The 21,728-nt window shown below is 46.3% G+C and overlaps 2 protein-coding genes across 11 annotated transcripts in view; one reads left to right on the forward strand and one right to left on the reverse strand.

The window, feature by feature from the left end:
* Positions 1 to 21,728, forward strand: part of prok1 (prokineticin 1) — a 101,066-nt gene that overhangs the window by 54,772 nt on the left and 24,566 nt on the right. The window contains exon 1 of one of the 8 annotated variants that reach the window (XM_069941835.1): positions 11,803 to 12,116. The exons of the other annotated variants lie outside the window; for them this stretch is intronic. Within the exon in view, the coding sequence (XP_069797936.1) occupies positions 11,991 to 12,116 (126 nt within the window). The 5' untranslated portion in view covers positions 11,803 to 11,990. Of the gene's footprint in view, positions 1 to 11,802; positions 12,117 to 21,728 lie in introns of those variants that run through there. 8 annotated transcript variants of the gene reach the window in all.
* On the reverse strand, positions 1,531 to 11,386 carry lamtor5 (late endosomal/lysosomal adaptor, MAPK and MTOR activator 5). Of its 3 annotated transcripts, none has more exons than XM_069941823.1 (4): positions 11,279 to 11,386; positions 4,933 to 4,994; positions 2,902 to 3,019; positions 1,531 to 1,832 (listed from the first exon to the last, which is right to left on the reverse strand). In XM_069941823.1, exons 1-4 carry the CDS (start codon positions 11,314 to 11,316, stop codon positions 1,772 to 1,774), a joined length of 279 nt encoding a protein of 92 aa, XP_069797924.1. In that variant the 5' UTR covers positions 11,317 to 11,386; the 3' UTR covers positions 1,531 to 1,771. The 3 variants fall into 3 exon arrangements, with proteins under 3 accessions (XP_069797924.1, XP_069797926.1, XP_069797925.1); XM_069941825.1 differs by lacking the exon at positions 11,279 to 11,386 and adding an exon at positions 11,160 to 11,272; XM_069941824.1 differs by lacking the exon at positions 11,279 to 11,386 and adding an exon at positions 11,090 to 11,136.

Genomic DNA, 21,728 nt, shown 5'->3' on the forward strand with positions numbered 1-21,728 from the left:
TCTGTCAGATGCTTGCCAGCAGACTGTCATCCCCTTAGCAGCCGCTTTCAGGCGGTTGCATTCAGGTGCCGGGCGATTATCCCTCCTGGAGGAGGGTTACCAAGTACGCCTCGCAGGATCCTCCTGCGCTTCCAGGAGGCCTCCCGACAACTGCACAGAGGTCAAATATCGGGGTATTTTGGCCACCTGAAAGTGCCTACTGCCTCTTGGGACAGGCTCTTGTTGCCTGCAGCAACTGAATGAGCTTCTGCTATTTGCACTTCATACCTTGAAGAAGGGCTCAGGCCTGAATCGTCGGTGATATATCTTTGCCTATGGACCCTGTGAGACTCAGTGTTCCTCCAGCATTTCCATATTTTCACTTCTGTTATGTCACCCACATGTGACCTTTGAGAATTTGTTTTTAAATTATGGATAAATTGATTCAGTTACATTTCCCAGGAATAGAATGTGCAGTGCCTTTACATGAATAGCAAAGAAGAGGGATTACAGGCCTAATGCAAACAAATGGAACTACTGCAGATGGGCATCACAGTTAGCACATTTTTTTTTAAACCCATCAAGTACAATCTGACATGCAGACACACCACACACAAAAAAATACATATACAGAACTAGTATCCATGTATACAATTTCTTTGTAAACATGAGTGTCAGATGGTTAGTCACAACAAGTCGCTTTGATAATTCACCATCCTCGCTTGCATGTGGAAAAAGCTATTACGCAGCCTGGCCATGCTGGCTCTGATACTCCATTTCTTTCCTGACAGGAGCAACTGGAAGATGCAGTGTGTGGGGTGGAAGAGGTCCTCAACAATCTTGTGCGCCCTCTTCACAGGGATCCCAGTAAATCACATCAATAAGATTGGGGGGGGGGGGGGGGGGAAAGAAAGGGAGACTCCAGTGATCCCCTCTTGCCACTATTATGGCCCTGTGGACTGAACTCCAATCCATTTCTCTGTAGCAACTGTACCACATTGAGATGCAGCTGGCCAGTATATTCTTGATATAGATCCTGTAGAAGGTTGACATTATGGTAGCTGTAGCCTTGCCCACTTCGGTCTTCGCAGGAAGTGTAGTCGCTGTTGGGCCTTCCTCACAAGTGAGATGCAAGTCCATAATAGGAACTACAGAGTTATTGATGTGTAATGGAGGATGGTCGTCCCTAGTCCTCCTGAGCATCTCCTGCCTTGACAATATTGGTATTTTCACACCATATCATGAGAATCCTTTTACTGGAGATAAAAGTTGTGAAAGCCAACACTTCACGGACATTTCTTCATCAGTACTAAATTCTCATTCAACATGGTGGAAAGAATTGAACGCAACCCATCTCCTTTCCCCAAATGTTCCATCAAACTCATCTCACAGTTAATTATTTAAACCTAAATCAGAAGGACCCTATAGATTTGGTGTCTAGGTTCACTGCACATTGGTCTCAATTATTGCAAGGCATAAAAAAAGCTTCAGGAGTAGGAATATTGCTCAAACTATGCAGGGATGAGTGAAGAAATAATGAAAATTACACACTTTTGTCGATTTTGCATTTAATTCCAAACATAATTTACTCAAAAGAGCAAAACACAGTTCTCTCTTCATCCCACCCCCATGCCCCATCCCAGAGTGTCAATGACTTGATATCCAATGTCACAATCTAGGTTAAAAGGTGCCTTTTGAAGGCTGAAAGTAAGAATCTGGACATCCTACAACAGGGTCCATGCCAACAAAGCTCAATACTTCAAATGAGCATATTTCATCTCTTTGCCATGGCTCAGACTGTCATCTTATGCACAGCAATGGTGATGCTTCCATGCTTCCGTATCATTATATTCCTGGGGAAAGAATCACAAAAAAATTGACACAATCTCTTCAATCTATTGGACATTATAAATGGGAACTTTACCATCTCTCCCTTCCACTCACACAGAGCTCTGACAGAGACATCTGGACGCAAGTCAGTGACATAAAGCATGTCCTTATCAGAAAAGTGCAAACTTAAAATTCACTCAAGACTTGAAAAGACCACCATTGTTGCCACTTTCAGTACAACATTGCACTACAGTGACACTATCTTTAAGATGAGACCTTGGAAATGCCTTTGTCTTCTCAGGTCCTCTGTATACAAAGGATTTATACATGTTCATTGAGAGAAAGGATTGTAGAGACAATGACAAAAATGGGATAAGCTTTGGTGGACAATTAACATGGACAAGATGGGCTCATGTTCTGTGTTGTTTGACTCTCTAACTCATCCAAAGGATGATTTATGACATTATTGAAAGTAACAACAGCACTCTGTAAATGCCCAATTAATTTTTATAGTCTCCACATTCCTAGAGTAGATTACTTGTGCATGCAAACTTAATCTCTTTGAGGCCTGTTGCATTTCTTGGAGCTTCCTAAAATCATGAAAGATAAATAACACTACTTTATCCTTCACCCACTGGCAGAAAATCATTCTCCATTTTTGTCAACATTAGCCCCCCCCCCTTCCCTTGCTTCTGCCCTTATTTCAACACGATGCCTCAAAATCTCTTGAAGTACAAATCTTGGCATCATTGTGAGATAAGTCACGGGCTTAATGCTAAATAGTTGGCCGGCATCTTGAGCCAATGCTCAAACCCACAGCTGAGAGATAGGCAAATGGCATTGCTTCTGCCACATCACATGCAGATGAAGAACGTACTTCAGTGGTTGCTATTTCACAGGGTTTCTCCCTTTTCCAAGGGTTGTTGCTATCAGAAAAATTATGTAGCACACTGACAATTGAATATAGGTTCTCTAGTTACTGGTGAGAGAGCTTCTTTTGGAATTTGGAAATAAAGGAAACTATCAGAAGCCAGTGATACTTTAAAAAAAAAATCCACCAAGAATCCCCAAGATTAATTTTTGAAACATTACCCATGATCCGACTCAAGGCAAATCACAGGCACATCTGTTGAGTCAGTGGTCAATTTTGCAGCTTGTTGTGCAAGTACAGAAACTACACCTGCATGTTCATCAATTAGTGACCCACGGCCTAGAAAGAGGAAAAGAACAATTCAATTATGACCAAGACTTCCACTGCCACTCCACCAAGCACAGGACCAGATACCTGGAACGGCAGTGGTTCTTAGGAAAGAAACTGCATCAAGATATCTTCCCTGATCACAACTGCACACAAGACTCCAATTTTGGCCTCACCGTAAACTCCACACTTTGAAACTCAGTACTTTGATAGATGAAGGCCAATATGACAAAAACTCTCTTTACAACTCTATCCACCTGTGACAGCACTTTCCCAGTTCCCTCTGTTCTACCGCACTCCTCAGTGCCCGACCGTTCTTCACCGTCTTTTCATGGTTTGTCCTTCAAAACGCAACACCTCACAGTTGTCCACGTTAAATTCCATCTGCTGTTTATTCCAGCTGGTCCAGATCCCTCTGCAAGCTTTGAAAACCTTCCTTGCTGTCCACAACGCTTCTGATCTGAGTATTGTCTGCAAACTTGCTGATCCAATCACCACATTGTTGTCCAGACTGTGGATCTAGATGACAAGCTACGCTGGTCCCAGCACCGATCCCTGAAGCCACCACTAGTCACAGGCCTCCAGTCTGAGAAGCTATTGTCCATGTCCACTCACTGGCTTCTCCCGCACAGCCAATGTTTTTGAATATTTTAATATGAGATTTCACATCCAAAGTACAGAGTACCTATGGATAGAGGTCAAAATTCTCAAAGATACACTCCACTTAAAATCACCAATGCCTGAAGAGGGCGCACAAAATCAGTGAACCGGTACGGACTTGAAAGGCCAACATGGCCTGTTTCCGCTTCGTAAATGGTTATATGGTTAAGACATTGGAATACAGCATCTCGCATTGATGGGATGCATGGCAGAGAAAAGTGGATAAGCTTGATCTATTTTTTAAATTTTGTATCCTAAGGAAGCACTATACAAGGGAAGAGTTTTGTCAAGTCACCTCACTTAAGCATCAACCACTTTAAGGGGACTACATTCACATTTAGATCCATACTGCAAATTTCGTCCCCTATGGAATCCCATGGAACATCCCAACACCAGTATTTTTAATGATACCATCTTTATAAAATGAAGAATTTTAAAAAAATGCATGGATCTTCTGAAACCGGCCAATGCATTTGATGTTTAGTAATAACATTCATGTTAACCACATCCATTTCTCCCACCTGCCAACCTGAACAATCTCTACATTTCTATATGCCAGATCACCTAAAATTAGGCTCAAAACTTGTGCACTATATTGATACAAAACTGATTTGCACAATGTTCAATAGTCCAAATCCACCTGTAATCAAGGATTGTGCCTGAAGAACATTTGCAGACAAGATATTGTGGTGCTATACCCAAAAATATTTAAGGCAAACATTTTTCATTTTTGCATGATCCAAGATTGGCGAAAAATGGTCATCCTCTTCAGCCATGATGTGGCAGGGTGCTGCCTTTTTGAATCATTGTGGGATTATCTTCACTGGAAGATCTGCAATGCATTTCAAAATCAGATTAGAGTGCAATGTGGCAGAGAGACTGCATAATATGATGTGGCTGCTGCCTTTGTCCTCAGTGGTAGAGGTCATGAACAGAAGAGGCTGGAAGAGCTCCACCAAGGAATTGTCATACATTTTGCAGATCATATACACTGCAGTCAATGGTAAAAGGAATGCATGATTAGAGTGATTGATAAGGATCCAGTCAAGATGGCATTGAGCTTCTGGCAAGTTGCTAGAAATGCACTTAACCATGCAAGGAAAATGTATTCCATTATATTCATGACATCAGATTACCAGTGCAACAAATGTTTAGGGCAGATAAAAAGAGAATACTAATGTCCTTGAAGGTGATGCAAGTTGGATGGATAAGAAAGGCATACATCTGCACTAGCAGGGATTTGTGAAATGCAGCCCAGTACTTACAGCCCAGGTTGAGGCCTTGTTCATCAGCACAGAGGACTCCTATAATGGCAGGGTTCTTCATCCTGGGGAACCAGAAATATGTTAGCCCTTGCAGAGCATCTCCTAGTGCAGAGAGGTCTACTGAACATGACTAGTCTTATTGGTTGCTTCTCTCCAGCTCAGCAACCCTTAATGCTACATGACCTTATTGTGGCACAAACTCACAACCCCCTTCCTCAGAACTGTGCCACCATCCTGGAACCATGAATGTATGCAGCATTTTAGCACTGCAAGGACAGCACAATTAGCTTGACACTGTTACAAGATGGTTACAGTGCCAGCGATCGGGACTGGGGGTGAATCCTACGCTGTTTGTTCGTTCTCCCAGAGTCTGTGTGGGTTTCCCCGGGGGGGGCTCTGGTTTCCTCTCACCATTCAAAACATAGCAGGGGTTGTAGGTTAATTGGGTGTAATTGAACAGCAGAGACTCATGGGCTGAAATGGCCTGTTTTCATGCTGTATGTCTAATTTTAAAAAAATAAAACTCTACACCAGCTATTTGTCAGCCATAAATTTGGCTGCTTCACATTCTCCATAGCTAAAATATTTACCTCCAAGTATATAATAAAGCCTCATCGGCTTCTACCACCCTGACAGTACATTTCCAATCTTATTAAATAATTGGATGGTATGAAAGGTCCACAGCTGTTATATTACACATCATCTCCACGTCCAACCTCTGCTATAAGAAACCAGTGACAATTTTAAACACATTTCACAATTACAAGCACTTGCATTAAATATACATTTTTCAGTAGTACATGTGGGAGAATGCAAGAAACACATCAAATCACTTGAACATTCCAGACAGTCAGCACTTGGGCATCGGGTTTAAACTCTGGTCCTGAAGCTGCAAGGTTGAAGCTCCACCAGCTGTACCAATCTGCTGCTCATTTTATAGAAGCATAACACCCCTGATTGTAGAGTATGACCCTAGATTCCATACGTCCTTTAACAGTGTTAAAGGCTCCATTATTGTCACATAATACTACACTTAGAATGCAACATATATGAAATATCAGCTTGTCTCCTTCACAGACACGAATGGGTAAACCACTACTGTTACTGTTCCTGTACCCCTTTCAAACAGTAATAAGTTGTAAAACAACAGGGTGAGCTACAACTCATAGCCTCTAACACAGAATGCATGATTAGCCCAAATAGTCCACTTTGCTTAGATGGATACAATAATGCAAAAAAGTCTCCTTATACATTATTTCTTTGACACCATGAATGTCCCATCAGAATATATCACCATTAAAATTAATATTTCAGGGCATCCTGACTTCTATCACTACAATTCATTTGTTTACTTAGCTTACAATATTCATTACATCTACAGGTAGTCCCTGACTTTTGACCTAGACGACTTACAGCCATCTGTACATATGACCTGTATTTGCCTTGAAATTATCTAAAACACAATGCTGGAGAAACTCAACAGGTCAAACAGTGCACTTTATATAGAAAAATTAAAGTTACAACAACTTTTCAGGTTTGAGCCCTTCATCAAGGTAAAAGTTTCATTGTTACCATATAACCACTTACAGCACAGAACAGGCCAGTTTGGCCCTACTAGTCCATGCCATAGCAAATCCCCACCCTCCTGGTCCCACTGACCAGCACCCAGTCCATACCCCTCTAGTCCCCTCCTATACATGTAACGATCCAGTCTTTCCTTAAATGTAACCAATGATCCCACCTCGACCACATCTGCCGGAAGCTCATTCCACATCCCTACCACCCTTTGCGTAAAGAAATTTCCCCTCATGTTCCCCTTATAATTTTCCCCCTTCAATCTTAAACCATGTCCTCTAGTTTGAATCTCCCCCTTTCTTAACTGAAAAAGCCTATCCACATTTACTCTGTCTGTCCCTTTTAAAATCTTAAACACCTCTATCAAGTCCCCTCTCAATCTTCTACGCTCCAGAGAAAAAAGCCCCAGTCGGCACAACCTTTCCCTGTAACTCAGACCCTGAAATCCTGTCAACATTCTCGTGAACCTTCTCTGCACTCTCTCTATTTTGTTTATATCTTTCCTATAATTTGGTGACCAAAACTGTACACAGTACTCCAAATTTGGCCTCACCAATGCCTTGTACAATTTCATCATAACCTCCCTACTCTTGAATTCAATACTCTGATTTATGAAGGCCAACATTCCAAATGCCTTCTTCACCACACCATCTACCTGAGAATCAGCCTTGAGGGTACTATTTACCATCACTCCTAAATCCCTTTGTTGCTCTGCACTCCTCAATTGTCTACCATTCAATGCATATGACCTATTTAGATTTGCCTTTCCAAAATGTAGCACCTCACATTTATCTGTATTAAATTCCATCAGCCATTTCTCAGCCCACACCTCCAGCCTTCCTAAATCACCTTTTAATCTACGGTAATCTACCTCACTGTCCACAACACCACCAATCTTTGTGTCATCCGCAAACTTGCTTATCCAATTCTCCACCCCTACATCCAGATCGTTAATATATATAAAGATATTGTTGTCATATAATATTACATTTAGAATGTAACATTTACAAAATCTACAGTAAGGTAGAGAGTTGCCACTTTGTCCAGTGCCTCTCACAGAAACCGACAATCCAAGTACGGTGTGAGCAAAATGTAGCCAGGCACTAGAACAAAAAATGGTGGTGGGGAGTGGGCAAAATCAGTCCCACAGGATAAGGGAGGGAGGGCACGCCACCAAACAGGGGAAGGGCTCTGTGAACAGAGAGCTGGAGGAAAGAAGACAGGGATGGAGAAGAGCGTGATAACCTGGAGTAGGCTAGCAGAAACCAACGGTAATGTCATCTGGTTGGAGAGTGCCCAGAAGGAATATTAGGTATTTACAGGTGGCTTTGGTTTGACAGTACAGGGCCAAGGACTGGCTTTATTAATGCAGCAGCTGAGCACCAAATTGAAGTGGTGGCCACTGGGAGATAGATCCCTGTCATTATTGATGCAGACCGAGCAAAGGTGCTCAGAGAAACAATTCACCAGCCTTGAAACGTTGGCTCTGTATCTTTCTTTGCTGTTTGACCTGTTAGGTGTCTCCAGCATTGTGTTTTAGATGGCAGATTTTTGCATTTTACATAGCAGGGAGAGAAAAATATTGTATCAAAACAACGAGAGATCTCAACTCCAGGCACTTAAGTAGCGGTTGCTCCTCTCCCCCCCCCCCACTCTCCCTGCTCTTCCCCCCCCCCCACACTCCCTGCTCTTCCCCCCCCCCCACACTCCCTGCTCTTCCCCCCCCCCCACACTCCCTGCTCTTCCCCCCCCCCACACTCCCTGCTCTTCCCCCCCCCCCACACTCCCTGCTCTCCCCCCCCCCCACACTCCCTGCTCTTCCCCCCCCCCACACTCCCTGCTCTTCCCCCCCCCCACACTCCCTGCTCTTCCCCCCCCCCACTCTCCCTGCTCTTCCCCCCCCCACTCTCCCTGCTCTTCCCCCCCCCCACTCTCCCTGCTCTTCCCCCCCCACTCTCCCTGCTCTTCCCCCCCCTCTCCCTGCTCTTCCCCCCTCTCCCTGCTCTTCCCCCCTCTCCCTGCTCTTCCCCCCCTCTCCCTGCTCTTCCCCCCCTCTCCCTGCTCTTCCCCCCCTCTCCCTGCTCTTCCCCCCCCTCCCTGCTCTTCCCCCCCTCTCCCTGCTCTTCCCCCCCTCTCCCTGCTCTTCCCCCCCTCTCCCTGCTCTTCCCCCCTCTCCCTGCTCTTCCCCCCCTCTCCCTGGTCTTCCCCCCCCTCCCTGCTCTTCCCCCCTCTCCCTGCTCTTTCCCCCCCTCTCCCTGCTCTTTCCCCCCCTCTCCCTGCTCTTTCCCCCCCTCTCCCTGCTCTTTCCCCCCCTCTCCCTGCTCTTTCCCCCCCTCTCCCTGCTCTTTCCCCCCCTCTCCCTGCTCTTCCCCCCTCTCCCTGCTCTTCCCCCCTCTCCCTGCTCTTCCCCCCCTCTCCCTGCTCTTCCCCCCCTCTCCCTGCTCTTCCCCCCCTCTCCCTGCTCTTCCCCCCCTCTCCCTGCTCTTCCCCCCCTCTCCCTGCTCTCCCCCCTCTCCCTGCTCTTCCCCCCCTCTCCCTGCTCTTCTCCCCCTCTCCCTGCTCTTCCCCCCCTCTCCCTGCTCTTCCCCCCCTCTCCCTGCTCTTCCCCCCTCTCCCTGCTCTTCCCCCCTCTCCCTGCTCTTCCCCCCTCTCCCTGCTCTTCCCCCCCTCTCCCTGCTCTTCCCCCCTCTCCCTGCTCTTCCCCCCTCTCCCTGCTCTTCCCCCCTCTCCCTGCTCTTCCCCCCCTCTCCCTGCTCTTCCCCCCTCTCCCTGCTCTTTCCCCCCTCTCCCTGCTCTTCCCCCTCTCCCTGCTCTTCCCCCTCTCCCTGCTCTTCCCTGCTCTTTCCCCCCCTCCCTGCTCTTCCCCCCCCTCTCCCTGCTCTTCCCCCCCTCTCCCTGCTCTTCCCCCCCTCTCCCTGCTCTTCCCCCCTCTCCCTGCTCTTCCCCCCCTCTCCCTGCTCTTCCCCCCCTCTCCCTGCTCTTCCCCCCCTCTCCCTGCTCTTCCCCCCTCTCCCTGCTCTTTCCCCCTCTCCCTGCTCTTCCCCCTCTCCCTGCTCTTCCCCCTCTCCCTGCTCTTCCCCCTCTCCCTGCTCTTCCCTGCTCTTTCCCCCCCTCCCTGCTCTTCCCCCCCCTCTCCCTGCTCTTCCCCCCCTCTCCCTGCTCTTCCCCCCCTCTCCCTGCTCTTCCCCCCCTCTCCCTGCTCTTCCCCCCCTCTCCCTGCTCTTCCCCCCCTCTCCCTGCTCTTCCCCCCTCTCCCTGCTCTTCCCCCTCTCCCTGCTCTTCCCCCCTCTCCCTGCTCTTCCCCCCTCTCCCTGCTCTTCCCCCCTCTCCCTGCTCTTCCCCCCTCTCCCTGCTCTTCCCCCCCTCTCCCTGCTCTTCCCCCCCTCTCCCTGCTCTTCCCCCTCTCCCTGCTCTTCCCCCTCTCCCTGCTCTTCCCCCTCTCCCTGCTCTTCCCCCCCTCTCCCTGCTCTTCCCCCCCTCTCCCTGCTCTTCCCCCTCTCCCTGCTCTTCCCTCCTCTCCCTGCTCTTCCCCCCCCTCTCCCTGCTCTTCCCCCTCTCCCTGCTCTTCCCCCTCTCCCTGCTCTTCCCTCCTCTCCCTGCTCTTCCCCCCTCTCCCTGCTCTTCCCCCCTCTCCCTGCTCTTCCCCCTCTCCCTGCTCTTCCCCCCTCTCCCTGCTCTTCCCCCCTCTCCCTGCTCTTCCCCCTCTCCCTGCTCTTCCCCCCTCTCCCTGCTCTTCCCCCCCTCTCCCTGCTCTTCCCCCCTCTCCCTGCTCTTCCCCCTCTCCCTGCTCTTCCCCCCCTCTCCCTGCTCTTCCCCCCCTCTCCCTGCTCTTCCCCCCCTCTCCCTGCTCTTCCCCCCTCTCCCTGCTCTTCCCCCCTCTCCCTGCTCTTCCCCCCTCTCCCTGCTATTCCCCCTCTCCCTGCTCTTCCCCCCTCTCCCTGCTCTTCCCCCCTCTCCCTGCTCTCCCCCCTCTCCCTGCTCTTCCCCCCTCTCCCTGCTCTTCCCCCCTCTCCCTGCTCTTCCCCACTCTCCCTGCTCTTCCCCCCCTCTCCCTGCTCTTCCCCCCTCTCCCTGCTCTTCCCCCCCTCTCCCTGCTCTTCCCCCCTCTCCCTGCTTTCCCCCCCTCTCCCTGCTCTTCCCCCTCTCCCTGCTCTTCCCCCCTCTCCCTGCTCTTCCCCCCTCTCCCTGCTCTTCCCCCCTCTCCCTGCTCTTCCCCCCTCTCCCTGCTCTTCCCCCCTCTCCCTGCTCTTCCCCCCTCTCCCTGCTCTTCCCCCCCTCTCCCTGCTCTTCCCCCCTCTCCCTGCTATTCCCCCTCTCCCTGCTCTTCCCCCCTCTCCCTGCTCTTCCCCCCTCTCCCTGCTCTTCCCACTCTCCCTCCTCTTCCCCCCTCTCTCCCTCCTCTTCCCCCCTCTCTCCCTCCTCTTCCCCCTCTCTCCCTCCTCTTCCCCCCTCTCTCCCTCCTCTTCCCCCCTCTCTCCCTCCTCTCTCCCCCCCTCTCCCTGCTCTTCCCCCACCACCTCTCCCTCCAACCCAAGGAGCTTCACACCCGTGCCAGGTTGACAAGCGACCCCTTCAGAACAACCTGGCAGTCACCCCTGGTCTTCGGACCCGCATCGCCGAGGCAGAAGCAGGCCCGGCGGAGCTCGACCTACCCCAGAGCGAGGGGCAGGAAGCGGGAGGGGCGGGGATGGGGGAGGAACCGGCCGCCCCTCCATCGCTCGCTCGGGACAGCGGGGTGGGTCGGTCAGTCGCCCACCCCGCAATCACTCACGTCTCCCGCAGCTGCTGCTCCAACACCGCCTCCATCATGCCGTGCTCGGCGTTTGAGCCCGCGGACACGTCACGTGAGTCGCGGCTGCGTCACGTGACCCCCACGTGAGCTGGGCCGGCTGGGAGGCGCGCTTCATTAACCCATCGCTGTCTGCTCCCTCCCTCGCCCCTCCCTCCCTCGCCCCTCCCTCCCTCGCCCCTCCCTCCCTCGCCCCTCCCTCCCTCGCCCCTCCCTCCCTCGCCCCTCCCTCCCTCGCCCCTCCCTCCCGCGCCCCTCCCTCCCGCGCCCCTCCCTCCCGCGCCCCTCCCTCCCGCGCCCCTCCCTCCCTCGCCCCTCCCTCCCGCGCCCCTCCCTCCCGCGCCCCTCCCTCCCTCGCCCCTCCCTCCCTCGCCCCTCCCTCCCTCGCCCCTCCCTCCCTCGCCCCTCCCTCCCTCGCCCCTCCCTCCCGCGCCCCTCCCTCCCGCGCCCCTCCCTCCCTCGCCCCTCCCTCCCTCGCCCCTCCCTCCCTCGCCCCTCCCTCCCTCGCCCCTCCACTGGATTTGGAAGGGATAGAGAGGAGAATAACAAAATCAAGCCTGAACTTCCATGACCAGTTACGGGGCTGGGCTTCATTGCAAGGGTTCGCGAAAAGTTACACGACCTACGACCACCCGTACATACGATCGGGGGAAAAAAATTAACGAAACCATACATAAAATTACAGCAGCCAGACATGCCAACTGCAGCACGCTGGCCGGCTGCGGGAGACCCCAGGGCAACACGTCCGATTTACGTCCATTTCGTGATCCGGCCGCTTTCAGAACCGACCGCGGCCGTATGTCGGGGAGGACTTGTACAGGTATAAACCCAATGCTGAAGGAACTCAGCAGGTCAAACAATACTTCATGTAGCAGATGTAAAGATGCAGGACCAACGTGGTCATTAAGGTAGCATACCTTTGTGCCTACAGAGAACAAGAGGACTTGCAACAAATTTATATTGGCTTTAGTGAAATATGCCTGGTTGTGGAGAGTGAAACACCAAAGTGAGCAGACTCTAATGTGGTGATATGACCACCAGCCTAGTGCAGGGGGGGGGCAATCTCTGTTCCTGCAGGAAGACCACTTAAGGGCTGACTCCACCAGCTGACCTGAATGGACCCCCTAGGGGGCTGACTCCACCTGGCCTACTGTCGATCAGCCCACCCAAATATAGACCTGAGCCAGTCACATGGGAGCAACCAAAGCACGAACTGGTGTTCAGACTTTTACTTTTACTAGAATAAAGCCTGTTATACAGTCTTTGAGTTTTGTGCTTGCTCGCTGCGACCTCAGCACACCACAAGTAAAAACACTGGAGGAACGTGGCAGGTCCCACAGCATCCATAGGAGGTAGAGATGTATGATCAAGGTTTGGGGCCTGAGCACTTCTTCAAAGCAGGGTGTGTTGCAGGACAAACACAATGCTGGTGAAACTCAGCAGGTCAAACTTTACATAGCAAAAATAAAGATTCATACAAACATTTTGCATGTATGCGGTTTTGTTTCCTATGCTGAAGACAGGTTATACTTGCCAGTGAGATTGCGAGGAGGTTTAGCAGACTGATTCTTGGGATGGCAAAACTGTTTGCAGTCTGGGCCAGTATTCGCTGGAGTTTATAAGAATGAAGGGGTATCTCTTTACTCAGAAGGTGGTGAATCTGTGGCACATTTGATAACAGAACCCAGTCGAGTCAACAATATACACATTGTACTATGTACAGAACCACCAAAATCCTCACTTGCTGCAGCCAACAGCTACTTTAAAACAAAACTCTGATGCAAGCTAATACATAAGATAGATAATACACAGTAATCCTAGTGCAAAAAGAGGGACTTATGATTGGTCAGACAGCCTTTTTGTGTTGTTGGAGCAGTCTATGAATACTGTACAAAGGGGAGGCTCAAGAGTCTGATAGCTGTTGGAAAGAAATTGTTCTTGAACCGAGAGATGTTGTTTTTCAGGCTTCTGTGCTGAAGGTTGAGTATCCCATGGCATGCCAAATCTCTTTAGAAAGTAGGAGTGTTGATTTGTCTTCTTCTTGGTCACCTTGATATACTGGCTCGAGGAGAGATCTTCTGAGAAGATGGACCTCCAGGTTCTGATTCTCTCCACCTCCTTCCCATCAATGCACACAGGTTTGCAGTCCATTAGCCTCTGTCACCTACTGAATCTGAAGAGGTAGATTTCTAGATATAAAAGGCACCACAATGCATGGTGTGGGAGCAGGAATATGGTACTCTCTATAATTGCATTGAATGATGGAGTAGGGTCTTGACAGGTTTCACTTGTTTCTGTTTCCTCTGAATTATGTTTGATGTTTCAACCCTTCACTCTCCACTCCAATTCCCTCTACTCTTCCCCACACATCAACTCATTCCTCACCTCCCTAGCCCGCCCTCTCTTTCTGTCCTCTTCACTTCCCTGCCCTTCTCTCTTGCATCCTCTTTCCTCTTTTTAACCTTTCCTTTCCCTTCCTTATGTACCTTTTTCCTTTTCCACATGCCCTCTCCCTTTTCCACCTCTCATTCCTCCTGTTGCATTTCTCATAGTCCTCTTCATTCTTCTCCCCTTTTTCTCAACATTGTCCCCTCTTCTCCCCTCCCTCTCACTTATCATCCTTGTCTTCTCCCCACACCTTCTACCCCTTTCCCCTCCCTCTCCTACCTCTTCCAACCCTCTAACTTTGCTCTTCCTTTTCTACCTTCCACCTCTCCGAACAATGATTTACTTACAAACGTGGGGCATGGCCACATTTAATCCACCTTCCCTCAACTTTTGCACGGCCCATGGGACATTTCCATTGCCCAACCCTCAACCACTGAACATAGGAAGGGGAATTAATTGGTCAGCATTTTAAGCTTTCTTCTAATATTTTGTGAGTTCTTGGCCATAACTCCATTTAATAAAAGAGATGATTATATGATTATCGGAGGTAAAACACAGGATTCTGTTGACACCATGATTAAGTGGAAGAACATACAAATGCTGGAGAAACACAGCAGGTCAAACAGTGCCTTTAGCAAAGGTAAAGATACATCACCAACATTTTGGGCTTGAGCCATCAAGGTGTGGAGGAACATGAGAGATGTCCGAACAAAAGTGGGGAGAGGGGGTGGTGAGGGTGGGGATGATAGGTGGAGAGGTGGGGGGGGGAACATTGCAGAAAGGTGGGGAAGAGTCTAGTGAGAGAGAAAGGAAGTAGGAATTGGAATAACTAGTTAAAGGGATTATCATTGAGTTACTGGATCTCCTATGTATTGTCAACTCATGAGCAATCCTTTATGTCTAGAGGTTTTTTTCTTATGAGACCTTGGCCTTCGTGAGTAGAATTTCAAAGATGTTTTTATTTTTCATTGAAGCTGAGTGGAACTTCCAATCCCATTGTTTAGAAGTCATCCAGTTTCCCTTGAGGGCATGTCTGAGAAGAGTTTACTTCACAAAATCCGTGAGGTCTTCAGTATTGACTTTCTTCCTGCAATGTTTTTGCTGTTTTGGGCCCAGATGGATGGAAGTTACAATGGTCATCTCATTCAGTCATCATTGCTTGTCAATGGACGACGACATAAAGTAACAGGATGGGCAGAATATCTCCAGATGTTAAATATGTTGTAGTATTTCCATTTGTGCTACCTCATCAAGTACCCTTTAAGATGGATACAATTCAGAAACTGTCTTTCCCACATTCAATCACAACCCAGATTAACTTAGAAACAAGTGCAAATTCATCCACTTGTTTAATTAAGTTTGCAAAATTGTCATTATTGCTGATGGCAGCTAGAAGTCAGAGAATGCCACTACAGGAGAACAATATCTGTACAGCAAAATCACTCTGTGTCAGCAGAAAGATTTATGGGTGTGTTGTACTCATGCAAGTGAATGGTAGCCTCTAAATTGGTTACCAGGTACAGGTAACAATGTGGATTAGTCACAAACCTCCCATTTGTATATGATGCCCTGGACTGATTAACTCCACTTATCTCCTTGGCACTGTACCCTGTACTTCTGTTTTATTGACGCAATGCTTCATTTACGCACTTCCAGCTGTACTTACCTAGATCGCGCACAAAACCAAAACTTTTTATTGTGATGCACAGTGCATGAGTTGCACGGTTAGCACAACAGTATTAGAGCGCCAATGACATGGGTTTGAACCTGGCACTGTCTGTAAGGCATTTGCATGTTCTCCCCATATCTGCGTGGGTTTCCTCCAAGGGCTCCAGTTTCCTCCCACCCTTCAAAATGTACAGGTCTAGGTTAATTGGGGCATTTGAGTGGCAAGGACTTGTGTGTTGGAAAGACCAGTTACTGTGCAGTATGTCTATGTTTAAAAAAAATGTAAAGTTTAAATGTTTTAAAAATACACAATTCAGATCAGAATAAAAGACATTTCCAGGCATTGTATGACAGATTGGACAGTAAACTCTCGCCATCATCAACATTTCCAGGGCATTAGGTACAAAAGAGGTCTTTAAGGAACACTAGTTCAAATAATTTAAAAGCAGGTATCAGGTATGTTTAGGAAAAAAAACTATCTCCATACTCCTTCTTAGATCAATGAAGCATGTGATGCGAAAGAATAAATTTCCCTCAAAGAGGAAAATCTTTCTTCTTACCTTTCCCATCAGACACGTCAAGGCATCAAAAGCACGATTAGATTATGGAGTCAAGCTTTTGCTATTCTTTTCTATCAAATACTTGGTTTATACTTTATATACAGGTCCCTCTCCCATTACTTAGTTGAACAACCCAGCATCATTCTGGAAGAATGAAGCAAGTGTTTCTACATAATTCTGCATTTCAAGTGTAAATTCATTGTGACATGTGTTTATTCTGTGGGTTATCCAGTAAGTCAGCCCATGCATGCATATGGTAATTAAAACAGTGCAGAATGTAGAGTTAAAATGGAGTAGGGACAAATACTATTTTACCGATGAGAGGTTCATTCAGGAACATGATAGTAGCTGGAAAGAAACTGCCCTTAAATCTGGTGCTGTGTGTGATTTCATGCAGTGAAGCTTCTTCCTGGTGGAATTTCCTGCAAGACAGGAAATCAAGCACGCAATTGCAGAGGGTGATGCTGAGACCAGAGTTTGAGATGAGTCTACTTGGGACTATCGTGTTGAGGACGAGCTGTACTCACTGACTTATGAAGTCCAGGTGTCCTAGGGCTGAGTGGAGGACAGAGAGATGGCATCTGCCTTGGACCTGTTGCGATGATAGGCAAGTTGAAGTGTGCCAAGGCTGGCTGGGAATTTGGAGTTAATGTGAGCCGCAACCAGCCTCTTGAAGACATTTGTGATGATGGAGATAGGCATTAAAGCAGTTATTTCTCCCAGATTCTCTTCATATTGAAAAGTCAATTGGAATTGAACAATCTATGCATTTATGGTGCTAAGACTGCTCCACTCCATTCCACATAGGAACTTTACAGAAAACGGACAGGAGAGATTGTATATTCAAGTCCATTTATTATCATTTGACTGTACATATACAACCAAACAAAACAGATCAGTTAATTGAATGTCCTTTTAATGGAAATTAACTAATCAATTTCATACTATTTGACCAGCTGATTCCCAGGAGGGAGTTCTGTTACTGAGATAATTCAGTCAATATACTGAGACCAGCTATGTATACAGTCGAATTTAATCAAAATCTCTCAGGATTGTTTCTCTTAACTTATCAAGTTCTTTTAAACTCTCTTTTATTTGAATGTCACTTGTTAGTCATTGTTTTCTAGGTCTCTTTGCCTGCAGGTTTAAACCAGTTCATTTGCTGAGAAGCTGCCACTGGAAATGAAGATTGTGCAATTCCTTGTTGATTTAGTGACTTTTTTCTTTTATATTCACTTGGAGGCTATCAGAATATTATTGTTGTCAATGACTCATTCAAACAAGTCCATACTAAACTTAAGTTGAGTTTTACAGTTTATTAAACATTGTTAACATTATTATCAGTTGCAATACATTGTTACAAACTATTAAAATGGTGTTAGATGGTGATAAAACTTTGTTAGACTGTGCTAAAACTCTGTTGGACATTCTAATTCCTTACCATTTTGTAGAATAAAAGAACTAAACTAACATGTTTATCTCTCTAACAAGCCGTATGACCTTGGCTCGAAGATGTTGCTTGAAGACATTCAAAGCATATGTAAACAACATTTTGAAAGCTGCATACAGAATTTGCTTGAATTAAATACATTTTAACCCTTACAGTAGAGGACAGGTAGACACTACTTAAATTGTGGTTTCACTTGGAAGAAATCTATAGGGCCCTGAATTGAAGAAACAGAGGAGAAAGAGTAGGTTTTGCATTTCTTGTACCAATGTAAAATGCAAGTCACTTAATTTATACGAGGATGAAACTCAACAGTCGGCTGATGCTGACTGTAGTAAAAATACACAGAAATGCTGGAGGAACTCAGCCGGTATCTTAGCGTCCATTGGAGGCAAATTTATATTACCGATGTTTCAGGCCTAAGCTCATCTTCAAGCAAAAAAAAACAGCCAGGCATCGCAATAAAGACTAGCAAGAAGAAGGGAGAAGAATGGAGGGGGAGGAGTACAGACCAATAGCCAAATGGTGGTAATTGGTATGATAAGAGAGAAGGTGAGAATTGATTTTGGCTCTGTGAAAGGATACAAAAGGAAGAGGGGGAGAGAGACAGACAGACAAAGACAGACATACACATAGAGCTGTGGGAAGAAGAAGTAGGGAAGGCTTTTAATGGAAAACGGAGAAGTCGATGTTAATGTCATCCAGTTAGAGGGTGCCCTGATGGAAGATGATGTGTTGTTCCTCCAAGTTACAGGGGGTCTCAGTCTGGTAGGGCATGAGACATGTCAAGAAGGGAATTGGACAGGAAATTGAAATGGTGGCCACTGGGAGATCCATGCTACTGCGGCAGACCGAGTCGAGGTGCTCAACAAAGTGATCTCACAGTCTGGATAGTTGCTAATACTTTAATCTGAATTTTATGATGGAGCACTTTGTCTGCCTCTAACATTTGATATTTTTATTTCTGTGGGAAGTCTTGCAAGCTTGCAAACAGATGCTATCAAGGCAAAAATAGAAGAGAGAAAGGATGAGTCTTTTGTCAGAACACTGAACTTATCTTCCCAGGCAGAATGCTCTTTGTCAGAATCTTGAAAACTTGAAAGAAAGGGAATCATTCTGATAAGGGCTGAAACGTCAATTCATTCAATCCACTACAGTTCAAAGAGAGAATATTATCAGAATCTGACCTAGGATTGTGCAGTGAAGAATTTAGTTCATCACCTCAGTCATCGATTTTGATAACTGTTCTCTGTTATTGAAAATGCCACTTTTATGTGCAGTTAATAACTGACCTCATCTCTGTGTAATCAAGCTTAATGTTTCATTTTTCTATCAATCACCTTATCCACAGCTTTGGGAACATATTAATGAACCAATTCATTTTAGTGTATCCAGTATTTTTACTGAGAAGGGAAAGATGTACAAAAAAAAAATTATTTTCAACTATATATCAATTTTTATCAGCTTTCAAAAAAAATCTAATCCTTTCAAACTCTTAAAATGGTCACCTGCTGAGAAGTGTCGCCCCCCCCCCCCCCCCCCCCCATTACTGGGCACACGTAGGAAATGTTTTACAACAAGACTCAACTTTAAATATTAGTTGTTGGATAAGTATTCTGTACAGTGATCATACCACCATAGTGGGCTGTATAAAAGGGGGCAATGAGTCAGCATACATGGGGCCAATTGAAAACTTGGCTGAATGATGTTTAGCAGTAACCTCTCACTCAATGTCACAATAACCAAGAAGCTGATTGTAGACTTTACAAAAGAGAAACAAAATGTGTACAATCTAGTGATCAATGGGGGATCAGAGACGGAGATGGTGACCGTTTAAATTCCTGGGGGTCCAAGAGGATCTTACCTGGACTAATGTAATGAATGCCATCATGAAGAAAGCACATCAGTGCCTGTACTTCCTCAGGAGTTTGCGAAGGTTCGCTCTGTCATAGGAATCCATGACAAATGTCTACAGGTGTATAGTGGAGCGTGAGTTGACATCACGGTAAACTCTCCCCATCATCGACAACATCTGCATGGAACGTTCCTGTTGGAGAGCACCAGCAATTAGTAAGGAACCACAGTACCTGCTCTGTCCTCACTGCTGCCATCAGGAAGGAGGTACAGGTGCCACAAGACTCATACCTCCAGGTTCAGGAATATTTTCTATCCCTCAACCATTAGACACCTGAATAAAAGACTCATTCAGAAACTCATTTAAGGACTTGTACTTGACTCATTATTTATTACTGAATACTTATACCCTGCATTTCCAGTTTGTTTACATTTCTTTCTCCTGGAGTACATTTTACAGTTACTGGGAGTAAGAAATTCTGTCTGGCCTGCAGGAAATAGACTCTCAGGGTTGTATGTGATGTCACGAGTATACACTGACAATAAATTTGAACTTTAATGGGTAATGTTTAGGATAATTAGTCAGCGATTATAAATTTTTATTTTCAGTCATCGACATGCAAGCATTGTAATTGTAATTGTGTGACCTATTCTATTTTTTACTATTGATGCCCCAGAAAAATGACTTCTCATGTGAATACTCTTTGGAGTTATTCAGGAGTTGTGGAATTATTGGAAACAAGAAGATGACTTAAAGGAAAATCTAATCTTTTCAATATTGTAAGCATTAATAGATTTTGAAATTAAAAGGACAGCCATGTAAATGAACAGTGCTACTGCAGAGTCCAGGTTACTCATATGGTTTGAAAACTTGCATGACCATGAGTTCTCATCTCAATCAGCCAATTGTAAGATCATGGGGGAATGTTAATTTGGTTTACATCAAACCAGGCTTCAGACACCTCCAGTCAAGTTTTTGCAACACTGCAATCAAGAAATTTCCAGACCAGATTTACTTTTATCACTTAGCATGACAAGCCACGGTCATGGGCATATTTGCTCTGCCTATCCACAAATGGGATATTTGTGAACCTCAAGAGGTAGCCCTCACAACACTAATTTTAGTTCTCAGTCCTCAGAAGTGGTTAGACTACCCATGTGAAATTTTTCCCAGCAAAAGTGTTTGAACACTCAGTGGTGTCTTGTCACTTACTGTGTACTCCCATTGTAAATATGTAATTTAAAGGAACCATTTGTCAGAATTAAAATATTGAAGTAAACAATGTTATTGCAATTAATGACACTGCATTGAATCAAATCTCTAGCAGTCCCACAGTCATTGCATCCAGTCAGTAAATCTGAGTACAGAGGGCAAAGGCTGTCACTGATTGGTATTGTTCACTTGAACTTTGCTGACTTATAAACACACTACATCTAAATTGCTTTGACAATTAGAATCACATAACGCTACCACACAGAAGACCATTCAGATAATTAAGCCCATCCTGTCTCTTTCTAAGCCAACCCCCCCCCCCCCCCCAGTCCATTCACTCACACTTCCAACATGGCCCTGCATATTAATTCTCCCAAGTGCCTACTTGCAAAATATTTTCCAGTGAGCTTCACCTGAAATCTCAATGTTTTAGATGGGTGGTACCTATGCAACCCAACTGCCCAGTGCAATACACAAACGTGCTGGAGAAACTCAGCAGGCACACAACGTCCATGCCCAGGTCTGAAACATTGGTTTCCTTTTACCTCCTATGGATGCTGCATGACCTGCTGGGCTTCTCCAGCATGTTTGTCCATTTCACTTGACCCCAGCAGCTTGTTTAACTCAAATAGCCCATGTATTAATTTAAGCGTGTTTTCTAGTTGTCTGACAGATTTTTAATTTGCATTGCCTTCACAGGCTTCAGTTAATTGAAGGAGAGTATGATTGATGGGCAAGTCCTCAAATCCAGTTTAAAACTCATGGTTAATCAGGTAGCAGGGATCTCTGCCCTCCTACATGAGTCTAAGACACCAGACTCCTAATTTCAACACTCTGAGTTCATGAGAAGATTACAAGGGCAAGGGCGCTGCGGGTAACGCAGCAGTTAGCGTAACCCTGTTACAGTGCCAGCGACCGGGTTTTGAATCCAACACTGTCTGTAATGAGTTTGTGTCTGTGTGGGTTTCCTCCGGGTGCTACAGTTTCCTTCCACCCTTCAAAGTTAATTGTGTGTAATTGGCCGGAACGGTCTTGTAAGCCGAAAGGGCTTGTTACCTTGCTTTTTTTTTGTTTTTGGAATATATTATTTAAGCAACATATATAGGATCATAATGAGTAGCAGAAATAAATAACCATGATACAATGTTAACAAATATTTGCTGAAAGTAAAAACTAAAACAAAACCCTCTAAACCCTCCCTCCCCCCTAAACCTAATCACATAACTAAAATGCATAGTAATTACTTCGGATTGCATCAGATGACACGCAATGATTCCAGAAATATCATAAAATTGTTATTCT

This window comes from Narcine bancroftii, chromosome 5 (assembly GCF_036971445.1).
Source record: "Narcine bancroftii isolate sNarBan1 chromosome 5, sNarBan1.hap1, whole genome shotgun sequence".
NCBI lineage: Eukaryota > Metazoa > Chordata > Chondrichthyes > Torpediniformes > Narcinidae > Narcine > Narcine bancroftii.